Here is a 23,449-nt window from a genome sequence, read left to right as displayed (position 1 = left end):
CCTCCTCAACAAATGCAAAGTGGGAAGCTCTTCAACCAATGACTTCCGGCCCAACTGAATGTTAAAATCAAATATAAAGTAATGCTCCCTATTAAAGTACTCATGAACATAAGAACATAAGAGACACCAATGTTGGATCAGGCCAAAGGGCCATCCAGTCCAACACCCTATTTGTACAAATGTTGAACTCAACAACATTATGATCACTGTTCCCAAGCGGTGCAATCACTTTTACATCTCTCACCAGGTCTTGAGTGTTACTTAGGACCAAATCAAGGATCGCCTCTCCCCTGGTAGGTTCTGTGACCATCTGCTCCATAGCACAGTCATTTAGAGTGTCTAGAAACTCAATCTCTTTTTCTTGACTAGAATACATATTGACCCAATCAATGTGTGGGTAGTTAAAATCACCTATTACGACACAGTATTTTTGTATAGCTGCTATCTCGCTGTAACTCAATATGCTCTCCTTGGCTCACAGAGCAGGAACGAAACGTAGAACATTTGTTCTGTGTGTGTAGGGGTTCTTTTCCCCCTTGAAAGCTTAATTGGGCTAAATGTTGGATGTACTGATTTTGAGCTCTGGTAATTTGTGACTACAACTCAATGTATAGAGCTATAAACCTTTAAGTTTCACCTTGACTAAAGTTTATATTTCATCTCTGATTTCCTCCTCAAAGGAGGATGCTGCAGCTTTTCAGGAGCTGAAGGAAGGAATGTCTTGCCTTTCTGTATCAAGTCACCACTCAGTGAAGTCCAGTGGAAATATTGGGGTATATAGATTTCATTTTGATGCAAAGCAACAAAAAAAAAAAGGTGCCAGGTGGTCCAGAACCATAAAAGAAACATAAACAGGCTGGAATGTTTCTTGTTAGCCCATTGTCAAATTTCGAATCTGCCCCACCCTAAGGTTCCAGGGCACATAAACCATTAAAAGCAAGAAAATAAAAATCGTATTAAAGTAATACTGCATACATGAGAGAGAATCTCAGTGATGCAGAACACAACAGTCAAAAGCAGCAGAAACGATTCTGGCATCTGAATCAAAGAAGCTAACAGTGGAGTGTCCCCTGTTACCGTAATCGGGCTGGACCTCGTACAAGAGGGAAAAAGGCATTTTTCCAACACCATTGAAGCATAGCAGAAAGTAATCTAATGAAAGAATGGACTCGAAAGGTACAGGAACAAATCTCTCCAGACACACCTCAAGAGACTTTCATCCACCACTCCAACGAGCAAGCCAAGTAACCCGGGGTGCCCCGTCCATTGATGCCCAGCCCCCCCCCCCCGAGCTCTGTGAACTCCCTCATCAGGCCTTCTACCAGCCACTCCCACGGGGACACCATTGACTTGCTGAAGAAACTAAAATCCATCAACAACGAGAAAATCTTCCAGCAACGGGGCGATGGGTGGTGGTGCACACCTTAATGCACTACAAGCTGGGAGCTTGCCTAGAAAGGAGAGGGATAAGCCACTGGGAAATCCTGCCACTCAAAATCTTACCTTTAGGGGTCTCTTGTGCTCTCACGGGGTAATCCCTCCCACCTTCCCTTTTAACTGACTCAAAGTGCTTTCAGCATTCCTTCCCTTTTTGCCCTGACCTGGGTAGCCCAGGCAAGCCCAATCTCGTCAGATCTCGTAAGCTAAGCAGGGTCGGCTCTGGCAAGTACACTCCTTGGAATACCAGAGGCGGGAGGCGGGGGCAGGCTTTATTCGGCCACCTCTCTGAATAGCCCCCAGTGGGGGTCAGTCACCAGAGGCTGCCATGACTTCCAGGTGCACACCCACTCGCACACATGAAAGATACCCAAAAATCCAACAACAACATTCTGTCCCTTTGGGAGCATGCTTAGTTCTCATCAGGCTATGCTTTGATTCCTCCCTTTGCTTTGGAATAATTTACAAAACCATTTTTTTCTGCTTATCTGAGTTAGTGGTATGGAATGGGGAGGGACAAAGAGATAAAACAGCCCCCCCGCCTCACTCCAGCCTCCCCCACCGAACCTGCACAGCTGTTCCTCCATGTGATTCCCCAACCCTAGAAATGATCTTTTTTAAATTTATCAAAATGGTTATATACCACATTTCCTCTAGGCTTTAGGTAGCTTTCCAGGGGTTGGAAGGGGCTTCAAAAATAGACAGGAATGCAGGAAAACATCTGTACGTGGAGTGGCAGGGTACCACCATCATCTGGACTTCAACATTTATTATTATTATTATTATTATTATTATTATTGTCCGTCATCCTAAAAGGATGACATTACTGAAGCCAAAAGGACTGTGCCAGCTCACATGCCTTAGAACCAGGGGTCATTCCCCCCGGCCCACCTTCAGGTACAAGCTCTCCCTCCTCTGTGAGGGCAGATCTACACGTTCCCCCCCTCCAATAGCTAGCAATCCAAAACAGTCCAGTAGAGCCTGAGAGGTGGGTGTTGCCTTCTGACATACTTCCGGTGATGTCATGGGGTGTGGCATATGCAAATAAGTTATGCTAATAAGGTATGCTAATGAGTTCCTGCACCTCTTTTTCTACTAAATGACCCCTGCTTAGAACCACCTCTGTTTGTAGTAAAATGGGGATATTAGATGCCATCAGTATGCACGAGAGTCCCAAATATGTTACTTTTAGTTGTGACTATCATGTTGAAACTTACTTTGTCTGGATCAGAGCTGAGTGGTTCACTGATCCACAGTAATTTATTTGAATATGTATGAAACACATCTGAATTATCTGCTACACAAAAACACGTACATGATCCAGATCACAAAAGAAAACCCATGACTACTATAGATACCTCAAACAAGATTTTAATAGTTTTTTTCTTCCTTTACAAAAATATACATTTTTAAAAGTAACAAATATGTTTTATCATTAGAAGTGACAGGCTGTGACAGACTGTGGTTTTGTGTGACATAGTGAGGTTTTGCTGACATAAGTATGAAAATGAGTGGAAACGACTTTTCACATCTGATGGTAAAACTGGATCTAATGAGCAAAATTAGATCATTTGAACATAAGAACTATTTTAGAAGCTTAACTTTTTCCTTTAAAACTTTAAATTTAGGATTACTGTTGACTTTCTTATTAAACAAGGCCAGAATTTCCACTTCAGGTTTATGCTGGTCTCCTGTGACTGCATAATACTGGGCTAAGACCTGCACAAGAAATAACACATATTTAATTCCATGTTGGCTAAGAACACAGCATAAAAAGTTTTTTTGCCTCCCAACAGTGAACCCTTTCAGCCCTGCTCCCTTAAGAAGCCCCGGCTAAATGAAGACTTCCATGTTTTGGTTCATGATCCCCATTTTGTGAGCTGTCATGCCAGCATACACTGGCAGCCCTTCCACACCAGACTGATCCAAAGGAACAAGAGCTCTGCTGTGCACCTGGGGCAGCTCTCAGGCACCTCATGGCTGCCTGTGCAGGAGAACTGGTGGGTCAAATACAGATTAGAGATTTCTAAAGTGTTCAACATACCTTTTTCCTTAATTTCTTAACTGAAATTTCATGGTCAGGTGCTTGTCTCAGAACAGCCTTTATGGTCCCTTTCCAACTGAATTTACCTGTACAATTAGTAAACACACACCACACAGAGATTAAAATAAATACTTTTTTTGTCAAAAGTAGTACAAAATCCAGCTATCACACAGAGTCAGGTTGGCTGCCTGCTTGCTGAACGAATGACTTCCTGGGCCTCATTTTGGTGGTGGCTGAAGCACTGCTAGCAACCACTGAGGCACCAGAAAAAACAGAGAAACCTAACAGGATTTCATACCCCAGACATTAGTCCCGGAGTCAAGTCTGGCTCTTTGAAGGTAGGCATCTAGACTAGCCCAGAAGAAAAAGACCGCTCCCTTCGCGCTTGTGGGAAATTACCAGTCTGAAGGAATTTCTATGGGTTGCCATCTGGCAGCAAAATATTCTCAAGCCTCTTCGTGGCTGACACGATTTCACTCCAGCTGAAGGCCTTAGAGGGCAGAATGACCCCGTCTACAGGGAATCCACGGACCCAGAATTCGTCAAGTAGCCTTAGTCAATTGCAGGTATTAATAATCTTGGTGAAACCTGAACTCCACAGTCATTTCTGATTAACCAACTTAGCAACACAGGAGAAGTGGCCCATCACACCTACCGTGAATGTACTGTGTTTATTTCAGAATGCTACATAGTTACATCTCCTTTGACACCTTCTGCATTTCATCCCCTTTTGAGCCCACTGTTTGTTATTTTTTGCCATAACCTCACCTATAAAATGTCTGCCTAGAGAGGATTCACTACCTGGCATGTTCACAAAAAGTGTTTTTAAAATCAGCTATTATCTCCAGTAGAGATTTTTCACCTCTGTGATAATAAGAGATCCCTCTTCCCCTGGCTGGCTGGCCGGCTGCTCCTCATTAACCCATGAAGCAACATCCTCCCAACCAGGGAGGCAAAAAACCAGCTGTAAAAAAACTTGGTCTACAAAGGGTGTGCTAAGCTTGCCTCTGAGCCTCAGCAGAGTACAAATTAAACATTTCCATTCCAAGGTTGCACATTTTGCACTAGTTGCCTGTGAGGTGAGATGTCATTTCAACACGGACAAGGTAAAATGATAAGAAGGAAAATAACATGAAAGAAGCCGGTCAGATTGGTATCTATAATCTGGGGGTGAAGGGGACAGTGAGGAACGGAGAGTGAGAAAACCATGACAGGACAGCCGACATCTGTCGCTGCTGCAGGGATAACGGTTGGCCTCCCTAACAAGCCTCTTGCATCTGTTCCAGAGGAAAGGTCTGATTCACTTGCCGTTTCAAGCCAGGCCTATTTAACACTTGGTCACAGGCATTATGTTTAATCTGAGATCATAATTAACCGCTCCCATCATTTAACAGAACCATCAATATACATTTCTCAAAGCAACATTAAAGAAAGATCCCTGCCTTGAGAGAACTGGAAACTAGAAATTTACTGGGGGTGGGGGGCAAAGAAGAGGAAAATTAACAGCAACAAAGACAGATCGAGATGGGTCATCGTGTTAGTCTGTCTGAAGCAGTAAAAAAGAGCCAGAGTCCAGGAGCATCAGAAAGACTAACACAATTTTGTGGCAGGGGAGGAGCATTTGTGAGTCGCAGATCACTTCTTCAGATACCAGTGACTCATGAAAGCTCATAACCTTTGTTGTTAAACCACAAAGACAGGGAAGCAGGAAAGGCGAGAGCAGGCCAGGATATCCAAGAGAAATTTCAATAGCGTTAAAAACATGATAACTACTCCCTACACTTTCACAACATTAATTCTAACACACACAGACACACACACACCATATTGGCTGAGCTGCTTTGGTTTATAAATACCACCAAAAATAGTTACTATTTAAATGATGTTACTTTAGTACAGCCTTTCAAATTAAGGTTACCTTGATGTTCATCCTCATTTTCTTCAATTACTGGACAATTCATTCTTTTTATTTCAATGCAAGACTCTTCTAAATTTACAGGGAGAGAAAATATGGAAAAGTGTCAAAAAGATGTGGTCACACTGTGACGATGGAAAGTTTAACGACCATTTAAAAAGAGGAAGCCTGCTGTGTAGTTTGACCGGTCGGGTCTCTACCGCGACGGCCACCTGACCGGCCAGCCCTAAGTGGCTTCTGAAAGCACGGATTCCCAGCTGAGGCCTGAAGTAAATGGGGGTGGGAGGTGGAGAGTAACTTTTATTAACCTTCTTAAATGGAATAAGGTTGTACAGTAAAGAGGCTTGAAACGATATACAAGCATCACACACAGCATCTGCTGGGCTCACAAATTATAATGGTCCAGATAACAAGGCAGAAGTGAAGAGAGCCGTTTTCAGCCAAGCTGTGATTCCTGAGGTGAATCTTTGGCCTTTCCCCAGCCTCAGGCATCTCATGGGACAAATGTTAGCTCCTTCTGGAAGTTCCAACAACTTAACCTACTACCCATGAAAACCAGCAAGTTAGCACAGTCTCCTCTTTAAAGGACACACTGAATTTAACATGCTAAATCCCAAAAGCTAGAGTCTGATGCGCAAAGTATTGAAATCCTGAGAAAGGATTTGCTCCTACCTACTTTACTGGAGGCACAAACCCTGTTTAAAAAATTCAGTTTTAGCCGGCTTACTCTCAAACCAGACACTGAGACAGTATCCCTCCAGTCTCTCTCTTAGACCCTATCTGAGAACTGACAGTGAGATAGATTTCTCTCTCTGATCCCTGCTCCCATCTGGCTTCTTCAGCCATCCATGACCCCTGATTGGCCATTGACTGCAGGCCCGGGAGCGCGCGCACACACGCACTAAACAGGCATACAAGGGACTGGTGACTGACAGAAAGGGGCAGGGCCCTCTGTCCCTCCATCACACCAATGGACAGGCTTTAGGAGCACCAGAATGAAACATCGTAATGCTGAACCCTGCCCTTGTCAGGAGAGGAAACCCTGTTCTGCCTGATGCTGTTTCATCAAAGCCTCTTATGCGGAGGACATTCTGGAAAGGCAGAGGACTGAATGCTCCTGTTGTCCCAAGATGGTGCAGGGTGGCCCCTCCCCTCCAGTCAATTTGATCATGACGAGGTTTCCCCCTCCTCCACTGAACCGCTTAATTAAAAAGGGCAAAACACACCACTATTTGCATTCAGTCATTTTAAAACAGCGATTCCACTCTTTGCTTTAAGATGCTGCCACATCTTATTTATTTATTTATTTCTTCGACTTGCTACCCCGCTCTAACCCCCGAAGGGGTCTCTGAGCGGCTACAGTTATTCATTATCCCTAACCTATGGACACAATTCTTAGGGGTGGGGACATCCCTACCGGCACCCAGTGGAGGGGGGTTTCTTACAAGCAGGAGTGGCACCGACTGCTACTCTTGTACCTTCTGAGGGGCTGCGCTTGCATTTCTTGGCCCTGGGCTGGGTCCCTCCTCCTGGCTCTTCGGAAGGAAGGCTCCGGCCGTTCACTTCTGGCTCCACCGCATCAATGGCTCGCCGCTTCTTCTTTGTCACCTTCACACGACTGCGTTGAGATGCCTGCTCGTCCTCTTCCTCACATTTTCCTTTCCTAGACTTTTTGACTTTCAAAGGTTGTGAGCTGTCCTGTTGACTCTGTAGCCTTAATTCCTTTTTCTCCTTTTTGACATTTTGCCTCTCTTCTTTCCGTTCCCTTTTGCTCTTTTTCTTTGCCAGTGCCTCTGTTTTTGCTACATCCTCTTCAGGTAGCTTTGGCGGAACTTCACTTTTTTCACACCGATTTCCAGCTGCGTCTTGTGGCTTCTCCTCTTTCTCACTCGGTCCCTTTAAATGGGGAAGACAAGAAGGGCACACACCTCACCTCCACTGGGCTGCACAGTCACAGGGGAAGGGAGGCTTCTGCAGTCACCAGTGAGAGGACCACAGGGACTCCACGCTAAGGTATAAATGATGCATTTTATGTTGCTAAATCAGTAAAGTTAGGTTAGGTTTGATGGGATAGCAAGTACTGCCTATATTTCAGTTTTTCCAAACACTTTTTCTTTCTTTCTGGAAAACAGATCCCCCCCCCCCCCCCCCCCGTGGCTTCAACATTTCTAGAAATGTTACATCTCTAGAAACACCACAAACTCCTCTGAAATATACACCACCATCCAGGTCTGAACATATAATTCCTTATGGGGGTTGGCTTGGGTGGATCTTCTCCACTAACAGAGGGCTCTCCTCCAGCACGAGAAGCATTCCCCTGGTGCTTTTGAGAAGGCCCCCCCCCACTGATTTTTTTAAAAGGAACCATTAGGACACTGTTACATGTGCTATCACATAATCTACCTGACAACTCTCCCCAGGAGACAGCAGTCCTGCTGACATTCCTGGACCTCTCAGCCGCCTGCATTCGTTGGCCGTGGTATTCTCCTGGTTCAGCTGATGGAGCTCTATCTGTCACATTTTTATCCCTGCTTTTCTCCAGCTAGCTCACACATTCTTCACCTCCCCAATTTTATATGCACAACAACCCTGTGAGGTTGGTTAGGTGGAGAGAAGTCACATCCATATGGCTTTGTGCCATGCACTTTATATGGGACAGCACTTTAATGCTTCGAAACAGTCTTAATTACCCTGCTGGCAAGCTCTGGAGATGGAGAACACACTGCACCTGCACTGAAGATCTTCACCAGCTACCTGTTTGCTTCCAAGCACAATTTAGAACGGGCACCATTTAGAGCTCTAAGTGGGCCGGGACCAAGATCCTTACAGCACCATCTCTGCTCCCACCTACTTCTGCCCATCAGCAAAGATCTTCCAGGGAGGCCCTTGTCTGTCTGCCCTCCAGAAGACAGAATGAGCCTCCTCTGAGGGCCAAAGGCAGATGTGTCATCCCGATAAAGCGGAAACTGCTCTGCCACTTCCAGCTCAATGGCCCAGCATTTCAGCCCCAAGTAAGAAAGCAGGATGCCTGGCTGCGTCCCAGGGCCTTGCCTGGGAACTGGGGGTGGCGTAACCAGAAAACAAGGCCATCTTTCAATTCAAACATGTTTAATGCATGTTTCATATCAAGCTGAGTCATAAAACAGCAAACCTAAGAGCATGTATTTGATTTGCTTACCTTCTTGGTAGCTTCTGAAAAGATATCCCACACCTGGTCCTGTAGAACAGTGTTGTGTATTTTCAAACTGTTGTTCATCCAGTTCTGTTGAGAAGAAAAGAAGAAGAAGAAGAGATTGGATTTATACCCCATGGCCCTTCACTACCCAAAGGTTTTGTTTCTGGCCACGATGCTGGTATCTGTCTGCTGTAGCCGTGTAACCTTGAGACCTACACTGTCTTTGGTATTCTCTTTCCCCTGGGAATTTTAGGCCGTCAGTTTGGCGGGCTTTCAGCTTAGGTGCGATTGGCCAAGAGCCACTAATGTCTTATTTGATTGCAGTATAACTGTTTGCTTTGTGCGCTTGACCTCAGTTGTAACAAAGAACCTTATGAGTCTGGATCCTATCAATGTCTCAATAAACTTTAATAATTCTGAATGACTGTTATTGGGAACTGATTTCTCCAGGGGCTCTGACACCTTTATAACCTGCACAACCAATCAGATCTCCAATGGCCAGTCAGGAGCTCTGCGGAGCAAAAGTCCCCACTTGGCAGGCACCAGAAAAGGTGTCAGGAGGCACTAGCATACCCATGGACACCTTGCTGGGGACTCCAATGCCAGATGGACTCATATAATCCTGCTTTTCCAACCTAACAGTGGCAAATACAGCAGGCATGGGAAGGCAGATCACAAGCAGCCAGGCAAGAGTCTGAGAGCTGGCAAGAAGCTGTATTTGGAATACAGCCAAGAAGCTGTATTTGGAAACTTTTGCATTTTAGACAGTCCTCGAATTAACAACAGAGTGGATGTTTATCAATGTTTATCAATGTTCCTGGTCTGTTAAGTCAGGCTTTGTCCTCCCCCTCCCTGAATCCTTTTGCCTATACTGTATTCACTTTCATAATCGCCAAGGCTGAGAAATTAAGCACGGGGCTATAGCACTTGAATGATCCCATTCACTCAATGCTTCCAGTTTAACCACTGACGCAAATTCTAATCAAAAGGGGAAATGTGCACAGCAGCAGAAAGGGGAGCTGGCAACAGCAGGAGGCAGTAAAGAAGAGGCAGCAGAGTTTTGAGATTGGTTCTAAATGGGGGTTGAGATAAGAGATTCAAGTGTGAAAGGAAAAAATACATCAGTAGGACCACGTATTTTTTGCATTTTCTCCTTTAACACTGATTTACCAATTGTAGAACTTCTGTGTGTAGTAGAGAATTTCTGTGGCATGCTCTAGACAGAGCATATAACTATTCTGCCCAGCTTATTGGGCCTCACTGTTGTCATCCACAAACTGAGAATGCCAGCTGGAATGCACGCTACACTTTCCTGTGGGTGACACACTAGTCATCTTTTGAGGGGCTATCAATGACCATTGTAATTCCAGTTTTTACACCCACATCTGCACTTGATGTGTAGCAACATTCTCCTTGCCACTGGACAGGATGATGCAGACAACCAAGCTATCTTGAAGTGGGAGTACACAATCCCACTACATCTTGGGCTCTTTACAGGAAAGCTTATTGCTCAGTCCTGATTTTCTCCCTGATAAATTTCAAAGGAACCTCAGGGGTTTCTAAACACAGTGTGAAAACAATTGTTGGAGAGACATAAAACCCAAAAATTGTTTGCCTTTGAATAACTTACCTGAAACTTCCCCTTTTTCCTTGGAATATTATCAAAGGCATACATTTGTTGTAAGATATCGCGAACCTTTGGATTAATGTTTGTTTTTTCTATTGCTTCATGAATCTTCTGTAGGGGGAACACAATAGTATTCAACAGCACGTTTGGGTACAGTGAAATCAAACATATGCTCAAGACTTGTAAACATCATCAAAGGCTACGGATGGGCACCTTTCCACTTTTCCTATCCACACAGGACCAAGCGGATTTCCCAAAGTTACCCCCCCAAAATAAATCTGATATTGTGTCTGATTTTATTAAAAGATCTGACATCTTTCCTGCATTGTGCAAGGGGTTGGACTAGATGACCCTGGAGATCCCTTCTAACTCTATGATTCTATGATTAACCATTTAGAATTCTTTAGAAGCAACTTTCCATGAAGCATATAGGAAATTCTCATTCCTTCACTTCATTTCAGCTAAAACATATTAAGTGCTGAACTCAAACATAATGAATGCCAGTAGCCACAAGAGTGCTTGTAAACATCTAGTGCTTGTAAACATCTGAACAAATTGTAGTAATCTGTCTGCATGAGAACCTTCACTGCCCCCCCTCAACAGGAACATAATCTTAGCCATTACTGTGGGAAAGAAGACACATTTTTGAGAAAGGACCTTGTGACTATTTACCATCAAGCACTCTGATTCATTCTTGAACTATTGGACTAAGGCATATTTACTTTGAATTCTAGCTGTAAGTACACTTCAAACTCCTACTTCAGGAAGACATGAGGTGGAGCCAGGTGCATTAGGAGGTCCAACTGTTATTTAACTGTGATTCTAAGTACATGATTCTAAGTGCAGGTTTCAGTTGTACATGTAAAGTCCTGCTTGTGACTCCATTACCTTATACCAATATATACCAATGCCGCCCCCAACCCATGAAAGTAAGATTGCTAAGAATATGTCACAAGCATATTCACAATTGCTAAGAATATGTCACACGCATACTTGTTTAAAATAAACAATTCTGCAAGCCTGAACTTATTTTCATAATTTAGTTTGCAGTTGATACTCATGAGGAAGAACAAGGAACTATACAGAATACTAAAGCACTGCTCTGTAGAACTCCAACTCTTTATTCTTCAGGCTTCTTACAATTCACCAGGCACCAACGCTCCCTCTAAGCTGTGGAGTCTTGTGAGCAAAAATTCTACTTTGTGAGCTACTGGCATTAAAGTTGTGAGCCAGCAATTTGGCTGCTGCATAAATTTGGCTACTGAATAAATGAGCCATCCTTCCTGAGCTAAGACAGAAATCTGTGAGCTGGAGGCTAAAAAACTGTGAGCTAGCTCACACCAACTCAGCTTGCAGGGAACACTGCCAGGCACCGGCTTAGCTATGAAGCCACCTGGGCACGATCCAGCCTGGAGATAGGGAGGAACAGAAAGCAGAGAGAGCTGATATGGGAGACTTCAGCAAGTCCTCATCGTTGTGTCTGTGTTGGATCCCCAAGCATCGAGAATAAATCCCCAAGCATCGAGAATAAATCCTAACTGGGGATACACAGTTAGGTCAAGCATAATAAAGGAACTTCAAACAGATACAGGTCCAATGAATAGCTTTCCCGCTGGCGGGCTAATGAAACAGTTGCGCGCCCAGTCTATGGGAACCAGGCAGAACATTAGACAAAACACAGGTGCAGTACTCATGGGAAAAGCAATAGCCAAGCATTACAGCATCTTCTCCCCCACACAACCTCCAGCAGTTATCTTTTGCATTCCAACGCAGGAGCAGGATGATAGAAACCAAGCCGGGTGCAACAGGGAAGGATATGTACACAGAGGTCACAGAGAACAGAATGGCAGCTTGCTGACAGTCTGGTCACACCTTTGATTCTTTGGGACATGCGCCGAAGCTTCCATTTTGCTCAAAGCCTGGGAAAGAGAGATCCCAAGTCCTTTCATCCAACAGACAGGATCAGAAGACATCAGGAACTCCACATCCTAATGCTCAAGCAGCAATGGACACTTCCAATTATGCTACAAAGAATCCAGGAGAAACCAAGCCTTAAAAACAAAATTTCTGTGGTTGCTGAAGCCCTTTACACCCGTTGTTCCCACGGTGCATTTGGCATAAGCGAGGACCTGGACAGAGATGGCGGCTTCTGGCTCGGTGTTTTGGAGACAACTCCCAGGAAAAAATTCAGAAAGACCCTGAGCTCCCTTGCCCCCCCCCCCAAGCTGTGAAAAACCAATTTTAAGTGATTTGCTGAGGGAGGGAGAAGAAGCAACCTTACCATGAATAACAGAGCTGCTCAAACTAGTGGAAACATTTCAGGGATTCAGGCACAGGTGATTTCCAGACTGGCCACTCAAGGCCCTTTAAAACTGGAAATGCAGCAAGCATATTGGCACTGCCGTGTTTATGGCCACTGTAAATAAGGGCACAGGTCCAGGCGGTCAGCCACGTTGGTCCGAAGCACTAGAACAAATTTAGAGCCCCGTGGCACCTTTAAGACCAACAAAGGTTTATTCAAGGTGAATAAACCTTTGTTGGTCTTAAAGGTGCCACGGGGCTCTAAAAAAGGGCACGGGGCGATAGCAATCTGGAATTTCACACTTGGCAAGAGCTGGCACTTCACAACTAAGAAGCCAAATCTGACTGTACTATGGATAACACATAAACTAGACAACTGTCCTGATGTGCTGGTTCAGGCTGGAGAAAATGAAATCCACTCATTTGTTTCAAAAATCAAACAATGTTACCATACTCACACATGACCTTTTTGTGTGTTTTACCTGAATCCATTCCTGCTTTTTTTCTGTTTGGCATCACCTTTGTGAGTCTTGGCTTCATATCCCTTGCCACCGTACTTCTGGTCTTCGCTTACACACTTCACATGAGATTTATAATCCTCACCCCTTTGAAAAGAAGGACATGCATGAAACCAGTATCATAATGCCCCTGTATAAATCGATGGTGTGACCTCGTTTGGAGTACTGTGTACAATTCTGGTCACCACACCTCAAAAAGGATATTATAGCATTGGAAAAAGTGCAGAAAAGGGCAACTAGAATGATAAAGGGCAACTAGAATGAGAGCCAGTTTGGTGTAGTGGTTAAGTGCATGGACTCTAATCTGGAGGACCGGGTTTGATTCCCCACTCCTCCACTTGCACCTGGCTGGATGACCTTGGGCAAGCCGTAACTCTGATAAGAGCTGTTCTTGAAAAAGAGCAGTTTCTGTAAAGAGCTCTCTCAGCCCAACCTACCTCACAGGGTGTCTGTTGTGGGGAGGGGAAGGGGAAGGAGTTTGTAAGCCGCTCTGAGACACCTTTGGGTAGTGAAGGGGCTCTAAAATCCAATCTCTTCTTCTTCTCTTCTTCTTCTAAAAGGTTGGGAACACTTTCCCTATGAAGAAAGGTTAAAGCGCTTGGGGCTCTTTAGCTTGGAGAAACGACAACTGAGGGGTGACATGATCGAGGTTTATAAGATTATACAGGGGATAGGGCAGGCTGAGAAAGAAGTACTTTTCTCCCTTCCTCACAATACAAGACCTCGTGGGCACTCAATGAAATTGCTGAGCAGTCGGGCTAGAACAGATAAAAGGAAGTACTTCTTCACCCAAAGAGTGATTAACACATGAAATTCACTACCATAGGAGATGGCAGCGGCTACAAGCATGGAATTAGAAAAACATATGGAGCAGACGTCCATCAGTGGCTATTAGCCACAAGGTATAGATAGGAACTCTCAGTCTGGGGAAAGTGATGTACTGTATTTTTGGGGCTGTGGGGGGGGGGGGCAACAGTGGGAGGGCTTCTAGTGTCCTGGTCCCACTGGTGGACCTCCTGATGGCACCTGGTGTTTTTGACCACTGTGTGACAAAGTGTTGGACTAGATGGGCCATTGGCCTGATCCAACATTGGCTTCTCTTATGTTCTTAACTAGTGATGTACACAGATGACATTTTTAACATGGTACTTCAGGTCAAAACACTTTCAGCTATGGCCATACGAAAGGGCCTCAAGTAAGCCTGACAAGGCGTCAGCACACCATTAATCCAGCTAACAGAGACTACAGGACTCATCCCAGCTGGACTGCTGTCAAGACTCCCAGTCAAGTTACTCTCAACTCACTCTCTTTGGCAGTGATATGTTTATTGAGATATATAGCATTTGTGTTAGAACTGACAAATTTGGTGTGCACCTGCTTAATTCAAACAGACCCCTCTCCCCGTCTTCACTCATACGTCACAACCACCCCATCTAGCCATTGCCATCACAACCTAATTGGAAAATATATGATTCCATTATCTACACGCTCCGAGAGTCTGAAGGACATCCCCCTGAGAAAGAGGTATATCTTCAGGAAAGTTACTGCTCTGAAAAGGACATCAGTCACTGCCCCCCCTCAGGAATTTCCCTCCCCCCAATAACTATGGCAAACTAGGCAAGGGAAGGGAAGCAAGGTTTGACAACTGCAATCCTATGGAGGGTTAGGCATGCACTAATAACAAAGGGATTAATTCGGTTCAGGAGTTGATTTAAGAAGCACTCTTTGCCCTGCTGTAGAAATGATCAATAACGATGCCTTATGCTATATTAACCAATTTAAAAACTTTACTTATGCCAAGCATCCCCTCGAAGCCCAAGAGCACCTGCTGCATGAGCAAAGACTTATGTCTGAGGAAGGGGATGGAGACGTGGGTGTGACTTTTGCTGAGATATTTTCCAGATCAAAATCCATAGAATCTCTTTTATTAGGACCAGCCAAACTTTCAGACATCCCCGTGTACAGCCAGGGCCCGACTCCCTCACTCTGTAAGATCTCACACTTGCACAGTAAGGAGCCCAGCACAGATGACCCTCCAGCACATTGGCTTACCAGGTGGGGAGGGAGGCTGGTCACAAACACGCTGGCTTCAGCCCCTGCCTCAGTGCATCTGAGATGGGGTCAAAACACTCACGCCTACTCTCCCTCCCCACATGGTGAATCAATGTGCGGAGGGGTCACCTCCACCAGGTTAGGGAAATGAAGAAGAGGAGACTGGATTTATACCCTGCCCTGAAATCTCTTTCCCTCCTCCCCACAGCGGGCACCCTGAGAGGTAGGTGGGGCTGAGAGAGCTCTGAGAGAACTGCACTTGACAGAAACTGTGATCGGGGCAAGGTCACCCAACTGGCTGCATGTGGAGGAGTGGGGAATCAAACCCGGTCATCCAGATTAAACGCTGCCTTTAAACAAATGCCACCAGGATCTCCACATTTGGTTGCTACTTCCTCCTCACAGTAAAAGGAATAGGAGAGGGGTGGGTCTGTGGCCCGCCCATCTTTCCAAAACAGAGTAACAAGGAGAAACTTCTGAACACTCCCCCGCAGTAGAAATGCTACTTTTGAACAAAGAGAGGATAATTTTAACACCTGGCTTTTTGTTGCAGAATTACGGCCTGGAGCGAGCCTCTATAGAGGCAATTAGCCTCTGTAGTTGAATCTTTGGTTCTGTTTCCCAGGAGGCCTCAGGACTCTGCTAAGTGCTGTGGCCTTGGGGCACCGGTAACCCTGCACATGACTTTTCGCCTCACATGACTTTTGCCTTCTGGGAATGTTTATACACTGCAGAAGTCAGGAGTCACTATCAAGTTCTAAATAGATAAAGTATCTGTGACTAGATTCCTTGACTCTCAAGTCAACCGAGTTTAATCCAGTTTTTCTTGACTTTCCTGACCCGAGAGATAGAAAGGGCTGACTTTGTTGTATATGTCAGATGTATGTATGTCAAATACTCATCACAGACTTGACTGACAGTTACATTAACTTCTATGGTTGGAAAAAGGTACTTAATGTCTGGGTTTAGTTTTGTTCCTTGTTGTTCTGGTCAACCACCCTTCTGTTATGGGTCTTTGGAAGAGCAACCAAGGACATCCTTTATAGAACTTCAGGGGCACTATCTATGTATTGGGGTTGTATTGAAATATTCTGTGTTGAAAACTGAAATGCTAAAAAAGTGTTTTCTGACTTAAGAGTGTGTAATAGAATAAACTGAGTTTTGGTTTAGAACAACTGTCTGTCTCTCTCTCTCGATGCAATTGGGAAGCCAGCTTCTCTCCCTCCCAAAATGAACACAGTGGAGATGGGAGTGCATGAAAAGATTCCTGTACCCCTCATCTCCCCAACACTTTTCACACACATTACTTGAAAGCAATTTCCCAGAAAATGATTCCTCTGAGGAGGATGGTCAGTGGAGCACCAGGTTTCATTACGCACCAAACAGTGAAGCTACTTACCAGAAATCTTTGCCACAATCCATACAAGAAAGGTATTCACAATGCCGGCACAGAGTCACATGCTTTTCAACCTGTACCTTCTTCACAGATTCCCCACAAGCGTTACATGTAAAAACCACCATTTTGGGGTATTGCAAACAAATCTTTTTCTTCAAAGAGTATTAGAATGACTTCTTTTTCAGAAAATTCTAGAAAACAATTAAAAAGAAAAAGTTATTAAGTCTGGCATGACATTTTAGCTGTTGTTACTTAAATTTAAAAAGCAGAGCTTTAACATTACATAATACAAAGATCTGAACGCACCTTCTCAAGCAGAAAACTATTACATTCAACTGACATTTAACAAATCAGCCCCTCTCAGACAACTGCCATCCTGTCCAGGAAGGGGCTCAAGTGTTCACGTAACAAGAGGACCCACCCAACGCGCATTGGAATGGGAGGGCAGGGCAAAGAAGTCTGTGTTTTTAAAGGGCTGTTAGCGGCTTTGATGTCTTTATGGTAAAAAAAGGGGGGGGGAAGAATAACTAAAACATTGTATGTAGCCCCCCCCAAAAAAAAAAAACCCCACTCAGGGCCCCTAAATTTAAAGAATTCAATTGCACAAATATTTATTGTGAACATTTTTTGCTGAGTAAGTCGCAGCTTAAGATCCATACAGAGAGCAGATATAAACTTTAAGGTCCATTGCTTTGGCAAAAAAGAGTGATCTAGCTCCTTACTCCATACATCTCTGAGAATTTGCATATCGTATTTATTAACTGACATCGAATATTTATAAGCAGATATTGTATGTTTCATTTTATGCATCAATTCTGTTAAGAGTTTCCAGGAGCAAAGGAGACTCTGAGGCACTCAGCACTGCGGGGCCACGTTTAGATACCAACAGACGTTGCCATTGTAAATACTGCCATTCAACCGAAGCTCACAAGTCATATCTAGACCTCGGCTGAGAAAATGACAAAGATGAGGCAGCTGTGTTACAACAAAGGCTCCAATTCAATACACACGTGCTTGCCCTCTAAAGACAGGATTATTTTTGAGCAAATTTAGGACAGAGTATTATTTACTTTATCGTCTACCTTTCTTGCCGAGACTCAAGAGACATTACAGGATATGCTCTAAACCTTTTTCTCTTTCTTCTCCTTCCAAAAAATGAAGGAAAAACCATGGATGCCCGGTCCTGCTTTCGACTACCCATCCAGATAGATTCTGCCAGATCAATAGGACTTGATGGAGGAAACCAGGTGGGGGTCGGGGATTCCAGTGCAAATGGGGCGGGGGAGGTCTGGCCGTGGGACAAGGTAGGTGAAGGGAAGGAGAAATGGATATGCTCGATCCCCTTCCAACCTGGCTATAGGGATAGGGAAATGTACCCTTCTCCGACACAGGTGCTGTGTAATGCCAGGTCTATCAATAATAAGACCTCTGTTCTGCAAAGTTATCTGACAGAACAAGTGGTAGACCTGGCTTGCCTGATTGAAACCTGGGTGAGGGAGGGTGAAACAGTGGCCCTGAACCAACTAGCCCCCCCCCCCCCGGTTTTTCAGTCCTCCACCCATCCCGGTGAAGTAGCGTGGCCTCCACCCGTCCCAGATGAGCAGCATGGTGCTACGCATCCGGGAGGCTTTCTCCTTCAGGCCACTCCCTGAGACAAAGATTGATGGCGCTGAATGTGTGGGCCTCATGTGGGAGGCTGAGGAGAGTTCGGCCATTTGCCTGGTGTACCGAGCGCCTAACGCACCGGCAAATGCCCTGTCGGGCCTGTTGGAAGCCATATCTGGCTCGGCCTTGGAGCACCCCAGACTTTTGGTCTTGGGGGACTTCAATGTCCATGCAGATGATGCGGCCTCCTCTCAGGCCACGGAACTGGTGTCGTCCATGGCAGCACTAGGACTCTCCCAGTTTGTACCGACCTTCACACATCACACATGCTGGATCTTATCTTTGCTTCAGGGATTATGGTAGACCGGATTACTGCAAATGCAGTACCATGGTCGGACCACCTGGCCTTGAAGGCCCGCCTGGGTATCCCTAACCCTCCCTGTTAAGGCGGTGAGCGGATTTATGCTCACCCACAGAGTCAAATGGATCTAAATAGGTTCCAGGAAGCTCTGCGAGATCCAATTCCCTCTGTTAACTTGTTGGATGTGGTGGTGGAAGACTGACAATCCCGTCTTTCCGAAGCCATCGACAAAGTTGCTCCCCGGCGTCCTCTTCACCCCCGTACCAAACTAGCTCCATGGTATACCACAGAGCTATGGGGGATGAAACAGGAGCTAAGATGGCTAGAGAGAGGATGGCAACGAGCTCGTGACAAAGCGACAAGAGCATCCTATAGGTCGTTTATGAGAACCTATGAGATGGCAGCGAAGGCCACAAAGAAGGGTTTCTATGAGATCTCCATTGCATCTGCTAGCTCTTGCCCAGCCCAATTATTTAGAATTATTCAGTCATTGACTAATTTGCCACAGGGCATTCCAAATGCTAGGGAACTAGCGATCAGCTATGAGGCATTTGCATTCCATTTTGCAGACAAAGTCTTGTCACTCCTCCACGACCTCCCGACCACATTTGATACAATAAAAGAACTGGAAGCCCACTGGCCGTCTTTGGGTCCAATTTTGGACCACTTCAGTCTGCTCTCCAAGGACGAAGTTGACAAGAGTCTGGTGGCTGTGAAGCCTACCACGTGCCTCCTTGACCCCTCCCTATTACGACTGGTTAAAGCTTGCGGCGATGAGGTGTGGAACCCCAAGAGAGATTATCAACTTGTCCCTTTAACAGGGATCTTCCCAGGGGGTCTGAATGAGGCAGTGGTTCGCCCTCTCCTAAAAAAATCTTCTTTGGACCCTACGGTCCTCAATAACTACTGCCCAGTATCCTGCCGTTTCTGGGGAAGGTAATAGAGAGAGCACTGGCAACACAGCTCCAAACTTTCTTGGCGGATGCTACGATCTTGGACCCCTTCCAGTCCGGCTTTCGCCCTACCCATGGGACGGAGACGGTGTTGGTTGCCCTGGTGGATGACCTCTGGACACATCTGGATTGAGGCAGATCAGCGCTGCTGATACTTCTTGATCTGTTGGCAGCGGTCGACATGGTTGACCATGATGTGTTAACCCACCGCCTCGCTGACGCGGGAATACGGGGGCTTGCCTTGCAGTGGCTAGCCTTCCTTCAAGGTTGGGGACAGAGGGTGGTGCTTGAGGGAGAGCTACTGGAATGCCGCAGGGAGCAATTCTCTCCCCTATGACATTCAATATCTACATGCGCCCCCTCGCCCAGATTATCCAGAGGTATGGGCTGGGGTGTCATCAGTATGCAGACGACACCCAACTCTATCTACTGATGGACGGCCACCCGGATACGGCCCCGGGAGATCTGGAGGAGGCGCTATGGGCCATGGCTGAATGGTTACATCAGAGCCGACTGAAATCCATCCGAGACGGAGGTCCTGTATCTGAGTCACGGGGGACTGGGACAGGGGATTAAGCTCCCAGACTTCAATGGGGCTCCACTGGTCCCGGCGTTCAGGGTAAAGAGCCTGGGGGTGTTCCTGGATGCCTCCCTCTCCAGTTGGCCCCATATCTCGCCTCCCAAGACTTAGCTACAGTAATCCAGGCAATGGTCACCTCCAGACTGGATTATTGTAACTCTCTCTACGTGGGACTACCCCTGACTTTGCTCCGGAAGTTGCAGCTAGTGCAGAATGCAGCAGCGTGGGTGTTGACAGCAATGCTTGTACGGGCGCACATCCGCTCGGTGCTGCACAACCTGCACTGGCTCTCTATTGAATTCCGGATCTGCTTCAAGATGCTGGTGCTTACCTTCAAAGCCCTCTACGGCCAGGGGCCAGCATACCTTCGAGACCGCCTCTCCCCATACAAGCCCTGTAAGACGTGATGTTCTGCTAATCAACACCTCCTGGTAGTCTCTGGCCCAAGGGATGTCCGACTTGCCTCAACCAGGGCCAGGGCTTTTTTGGCCCTGGCCCCTGCCTGGTGGAATGAGCTCCCGAGTGAGATCAGGGCCCTGCGGGATTTATTACAATTCCACAGGGTCTGCAAGACGGAGCTCTTCCATTGGGCTTTTGGTTGAGGCAGTGGGCGTCCCCCTCCGTGGGTCGGCCCTCATTTACAGCCTGGGTCGGAGACCCCAAACTTTATAGATCTTTGGGAAATCTATTCCCAATACTATCAACCACTGAGGTATCTGGCTTTTACTAGAGCTGTATGTTTTACAAGTTTTGACATGGTTTTGATTGTATTGAATTTTATATTGTTGATTGTGACAGGCTCAGGGCGGGATACAAATCCCAAAAATAAAATAAATAAAATAAACATCGGCCACTAGGGAGCAAGGACTGCAGGTGCTGTAGCATGACATCCTTTTAGAATAGTGTTAAGGAATTTTACATGCCTTTAAATTCTGTTCCTGACTGACTTCCCCCACTGTGGAGCTGTTCTTTTGACTTCTGTTCCCTTAGCAACATTATCAGTGTCAAGGGCTGGTGCCATGCTATCTCTAAGGGAAGAGTTTTATGGTTTACTTTTCTTTTTGGAATGTAGAATGTATTCTAAACAGAGGACAGAGAGAATTATCTGGGAACAGAATTAATGATCTGGTCCATGGGGTCCCGAAGAGTCGGACTCGACTGTGCGAGTGAACAACAACAAAACCTTGAAATTCTAGGCCCTGACCTTTTGCCCCCTTTACCCTATAAAGGATGAACCCAGTGTGTACTCACGATGCCAGTTTGCTGGTGAATGGGCTGGTATCAGAACGAATTCTTAAACAAAACTGCCTACTTAGCTAACAGAAAAGCCTTGAATTGATTTTTTTCTCTCCCAGATAGATCTTGCTATGTGTGTGTGGGAATTTTCATTAAAGGGGAAATCCACTTACAAATAGCTACTCTTTCGTAAAACCTTCTTCCCATCTCTAAATCCTTCCCATCAGATTTCAAGCCAGATAAATACGTGCCTTTCTGTTATTTTGTTTTTAACATAATATACTAAAGTAAGAGAACTGACTATCAGATGGGAAAGCATTCCAGTAGTAAGGAACCATAAGAGAAAAGGGGGCAAGCAGAGGGTCATTTTAACATTCCTCTCTCTGTAAACTTCTTTGAACATGTAAGGAAAAAAGCTGAGTTAGTGTGAGCTAGCTCACAGCTTTTTAGCCTCCGGCTCACACATTTTTGTCTTAGCTCTGGGTGATTCCAGAGCAAACTAAGTTATTCAGTAGCGAAATCACCTGCTCACAACGTTAATGCCGGTAGCTCACAAAGTAGAATTTTTGCTCACAGGACTCCACAGCTTAGAGGGAACATTGGGGCCAACCCTGCTTACTTTCCAAGATCTGATGAGATCAGGCCACCCTGGGCCATCCAGGTCAGGATAAGTGCACACGTACAGAATCTGAATGAATAATTCTAGCTGCTGCCTATTATCTCAATCACACTTGACCTCCATCAAAAGTGGTTTAAATTAAAAGTGGTTTCCAGCTGTTTAAAAATGGAAAGGCGTACCGCTGCGTTATTACTAATGGAAGAGATAGGCAACTCTAGATATTTCAGTACTTTAAAAAACATCACTACACAGTCCAACAAAAGGACATTTCCTGGCCCGGGACTTAATGGGAAAACAAGTCTGACGCCGAGCCCCTCCTATACTGCGACCAACGGGGCTTGGGAGTCGCCGGGGCCGCACGGCGCCTCTGGGTGACACGTGTTCCCGGCATCCGCGGCGCCTTCGGTGCCCAGCTAGGAAACGTCCTGCCTTGTGAACGGGGGCGGGGCCATCCCTCTTCCACTCACTCAGGGCGGGCTCCCGTGTCTAGCGCCGCAGCTCATTCACACGTGCGCGCGACGGGCACGCCGGGGTTTCCGTCCTCTTCCACGAGCCTCCCAACGCCAGCCGCGACCGCCTCCAACCATAGAAAACACCCAGCCACCAGGCGGCCGGAAGTTCCGGCAGAGCGGCGTCGCTCCGCCCAGAAACCTGTGGGTAAACCCGCCTCTTTTTCCGGTAGCGGGGAGGGGCAAAGCGGGACCGGAAGTGACGCAACCCCGAAGGCGGGCCTTTGGCCATTTGCCCGCCCCGAAGGCAAAAATGACGGTTCCTCACAGGAAAGCGCGGTTTTAAGTCTCTGTCGCCGCTTATTTTAAATGGGAAACGCTCGAAATCAGCGTTTCCCATTCGAAAGTATTCCTGAGGGAGACGGAGGCCGTTGGGGGAAGCGACCGGAAAGGCCAGTCCCGGGTTCCTTCGCGATATCATTTCGAGCGACGGCTGCTTTCGCCTCAGATGGTCCGCGGAGGGAGAGACCGTGCGCCACCGGAAGTAACCAAAGAGAGAGAAAAGCCTAGAGCTCCCCCCCCCCGGTCGCTTCCCTTCGGCCGCCTCCAGGGCCTGCCGTCACCGGCTTACCTGTGTGACGGAAGTGACGAAAGCAGGCGGCCCGCCAATAGCCTCGGGCGTCGGGGCGGAAGGATGGGCGCGAGAGGGAGCCCCGAGGGACGGCACCTGCCCAGGTGTGTTCCCTCGGCCGCGAAGCAAAGAAGAGAGCGAGAGGAAGGCGGCAGCGCATGCGCCAGGCCTTTCCTTGGCCTGGGCACGGAGGAGGGAGGGGAGGAGGTCTGACTGACGGACTGACTGACTCATGGTGGTTGGAAAACGCTCCTCGGCGGGTGGGTCTCGGTGGTGGCCTCCAGCAGAAGGAGGAAGAATAAGTGGGCTGCATTGCCTTGCACTGGGCGGGGGAATTCCTGGAGATTGGGGGGGCGAGGCCTGGGGGAGGGGGGTTGGGGGAAGGGATTTCGTGCAGGATCTAGGGTATATCATAAGGCCTGCCCTTTGAAGCTGCCGTTTTCTCCAGGGGAGCTGATCCCTGTAGTCTGGTGGCCAGTTGTACTTTCAGGAGATCTCCACGCCCCGCCTGGAGGTTGGCAACCCTGGGGGGCATGTTTTTCATTGTTGA

The 23,449-nt window shown here is 46.5% G+C and overlaps 1 protein-coding gene across 1 annotated transcript; it reads right to left on the bottom strand.

Annotated features, from left to right (window-relative positions):
• Window positions 1-2,888: 2,888 nt before the first annotated feature.
• Window positions 2,889-22,918, bottom strand: LYAR (Ly1 antibody reactive). The gene is given in 10 exon segments (XM_015421179.1): window positions 2,889-3,156; window positions 3,482-3,567; window positions 5,400-5,468; window positions 6,875-7,292; window positions 8,575-8,658; window positions 10,202-10,309; window positions 12,982-13,002; window positions 13,005-13,104; window positions 16,469-16,656; window positions 22,900-22,918. Coding segments are annotated over 9 exon segments (1,143 nt in total). The 5' UTR covers window positions 16,591-16,656; window positions 22,900-22,918; the 3' UTR covers window positions 2,889-3,021.
• Between the last annotated feature and the right edge of the window lie 531 nt (window positions 22,919-23,449).

Source organism: Gekko japonicus, unplaced genomic scaffold (assembly GCF_001447785.1).
Source record: "Gekko japonicus isolate JY-2015 unplaced genomic scaffold, Gekko_japonicus_V1.1 scaffold91, whole genome shotgun sequence".
Taxonomy (NCBI): domain Eukaryota; kingdom Metazoa; phylum Chordata; class Lepidosauria; order Squamata; family Gekkonidae; genus Gekko; species Gekko japonicus.
Note: the sequence above shows the minus strand (reverse complement) of the source record. Positions and strands in the feature narration are given on the sequence as shown.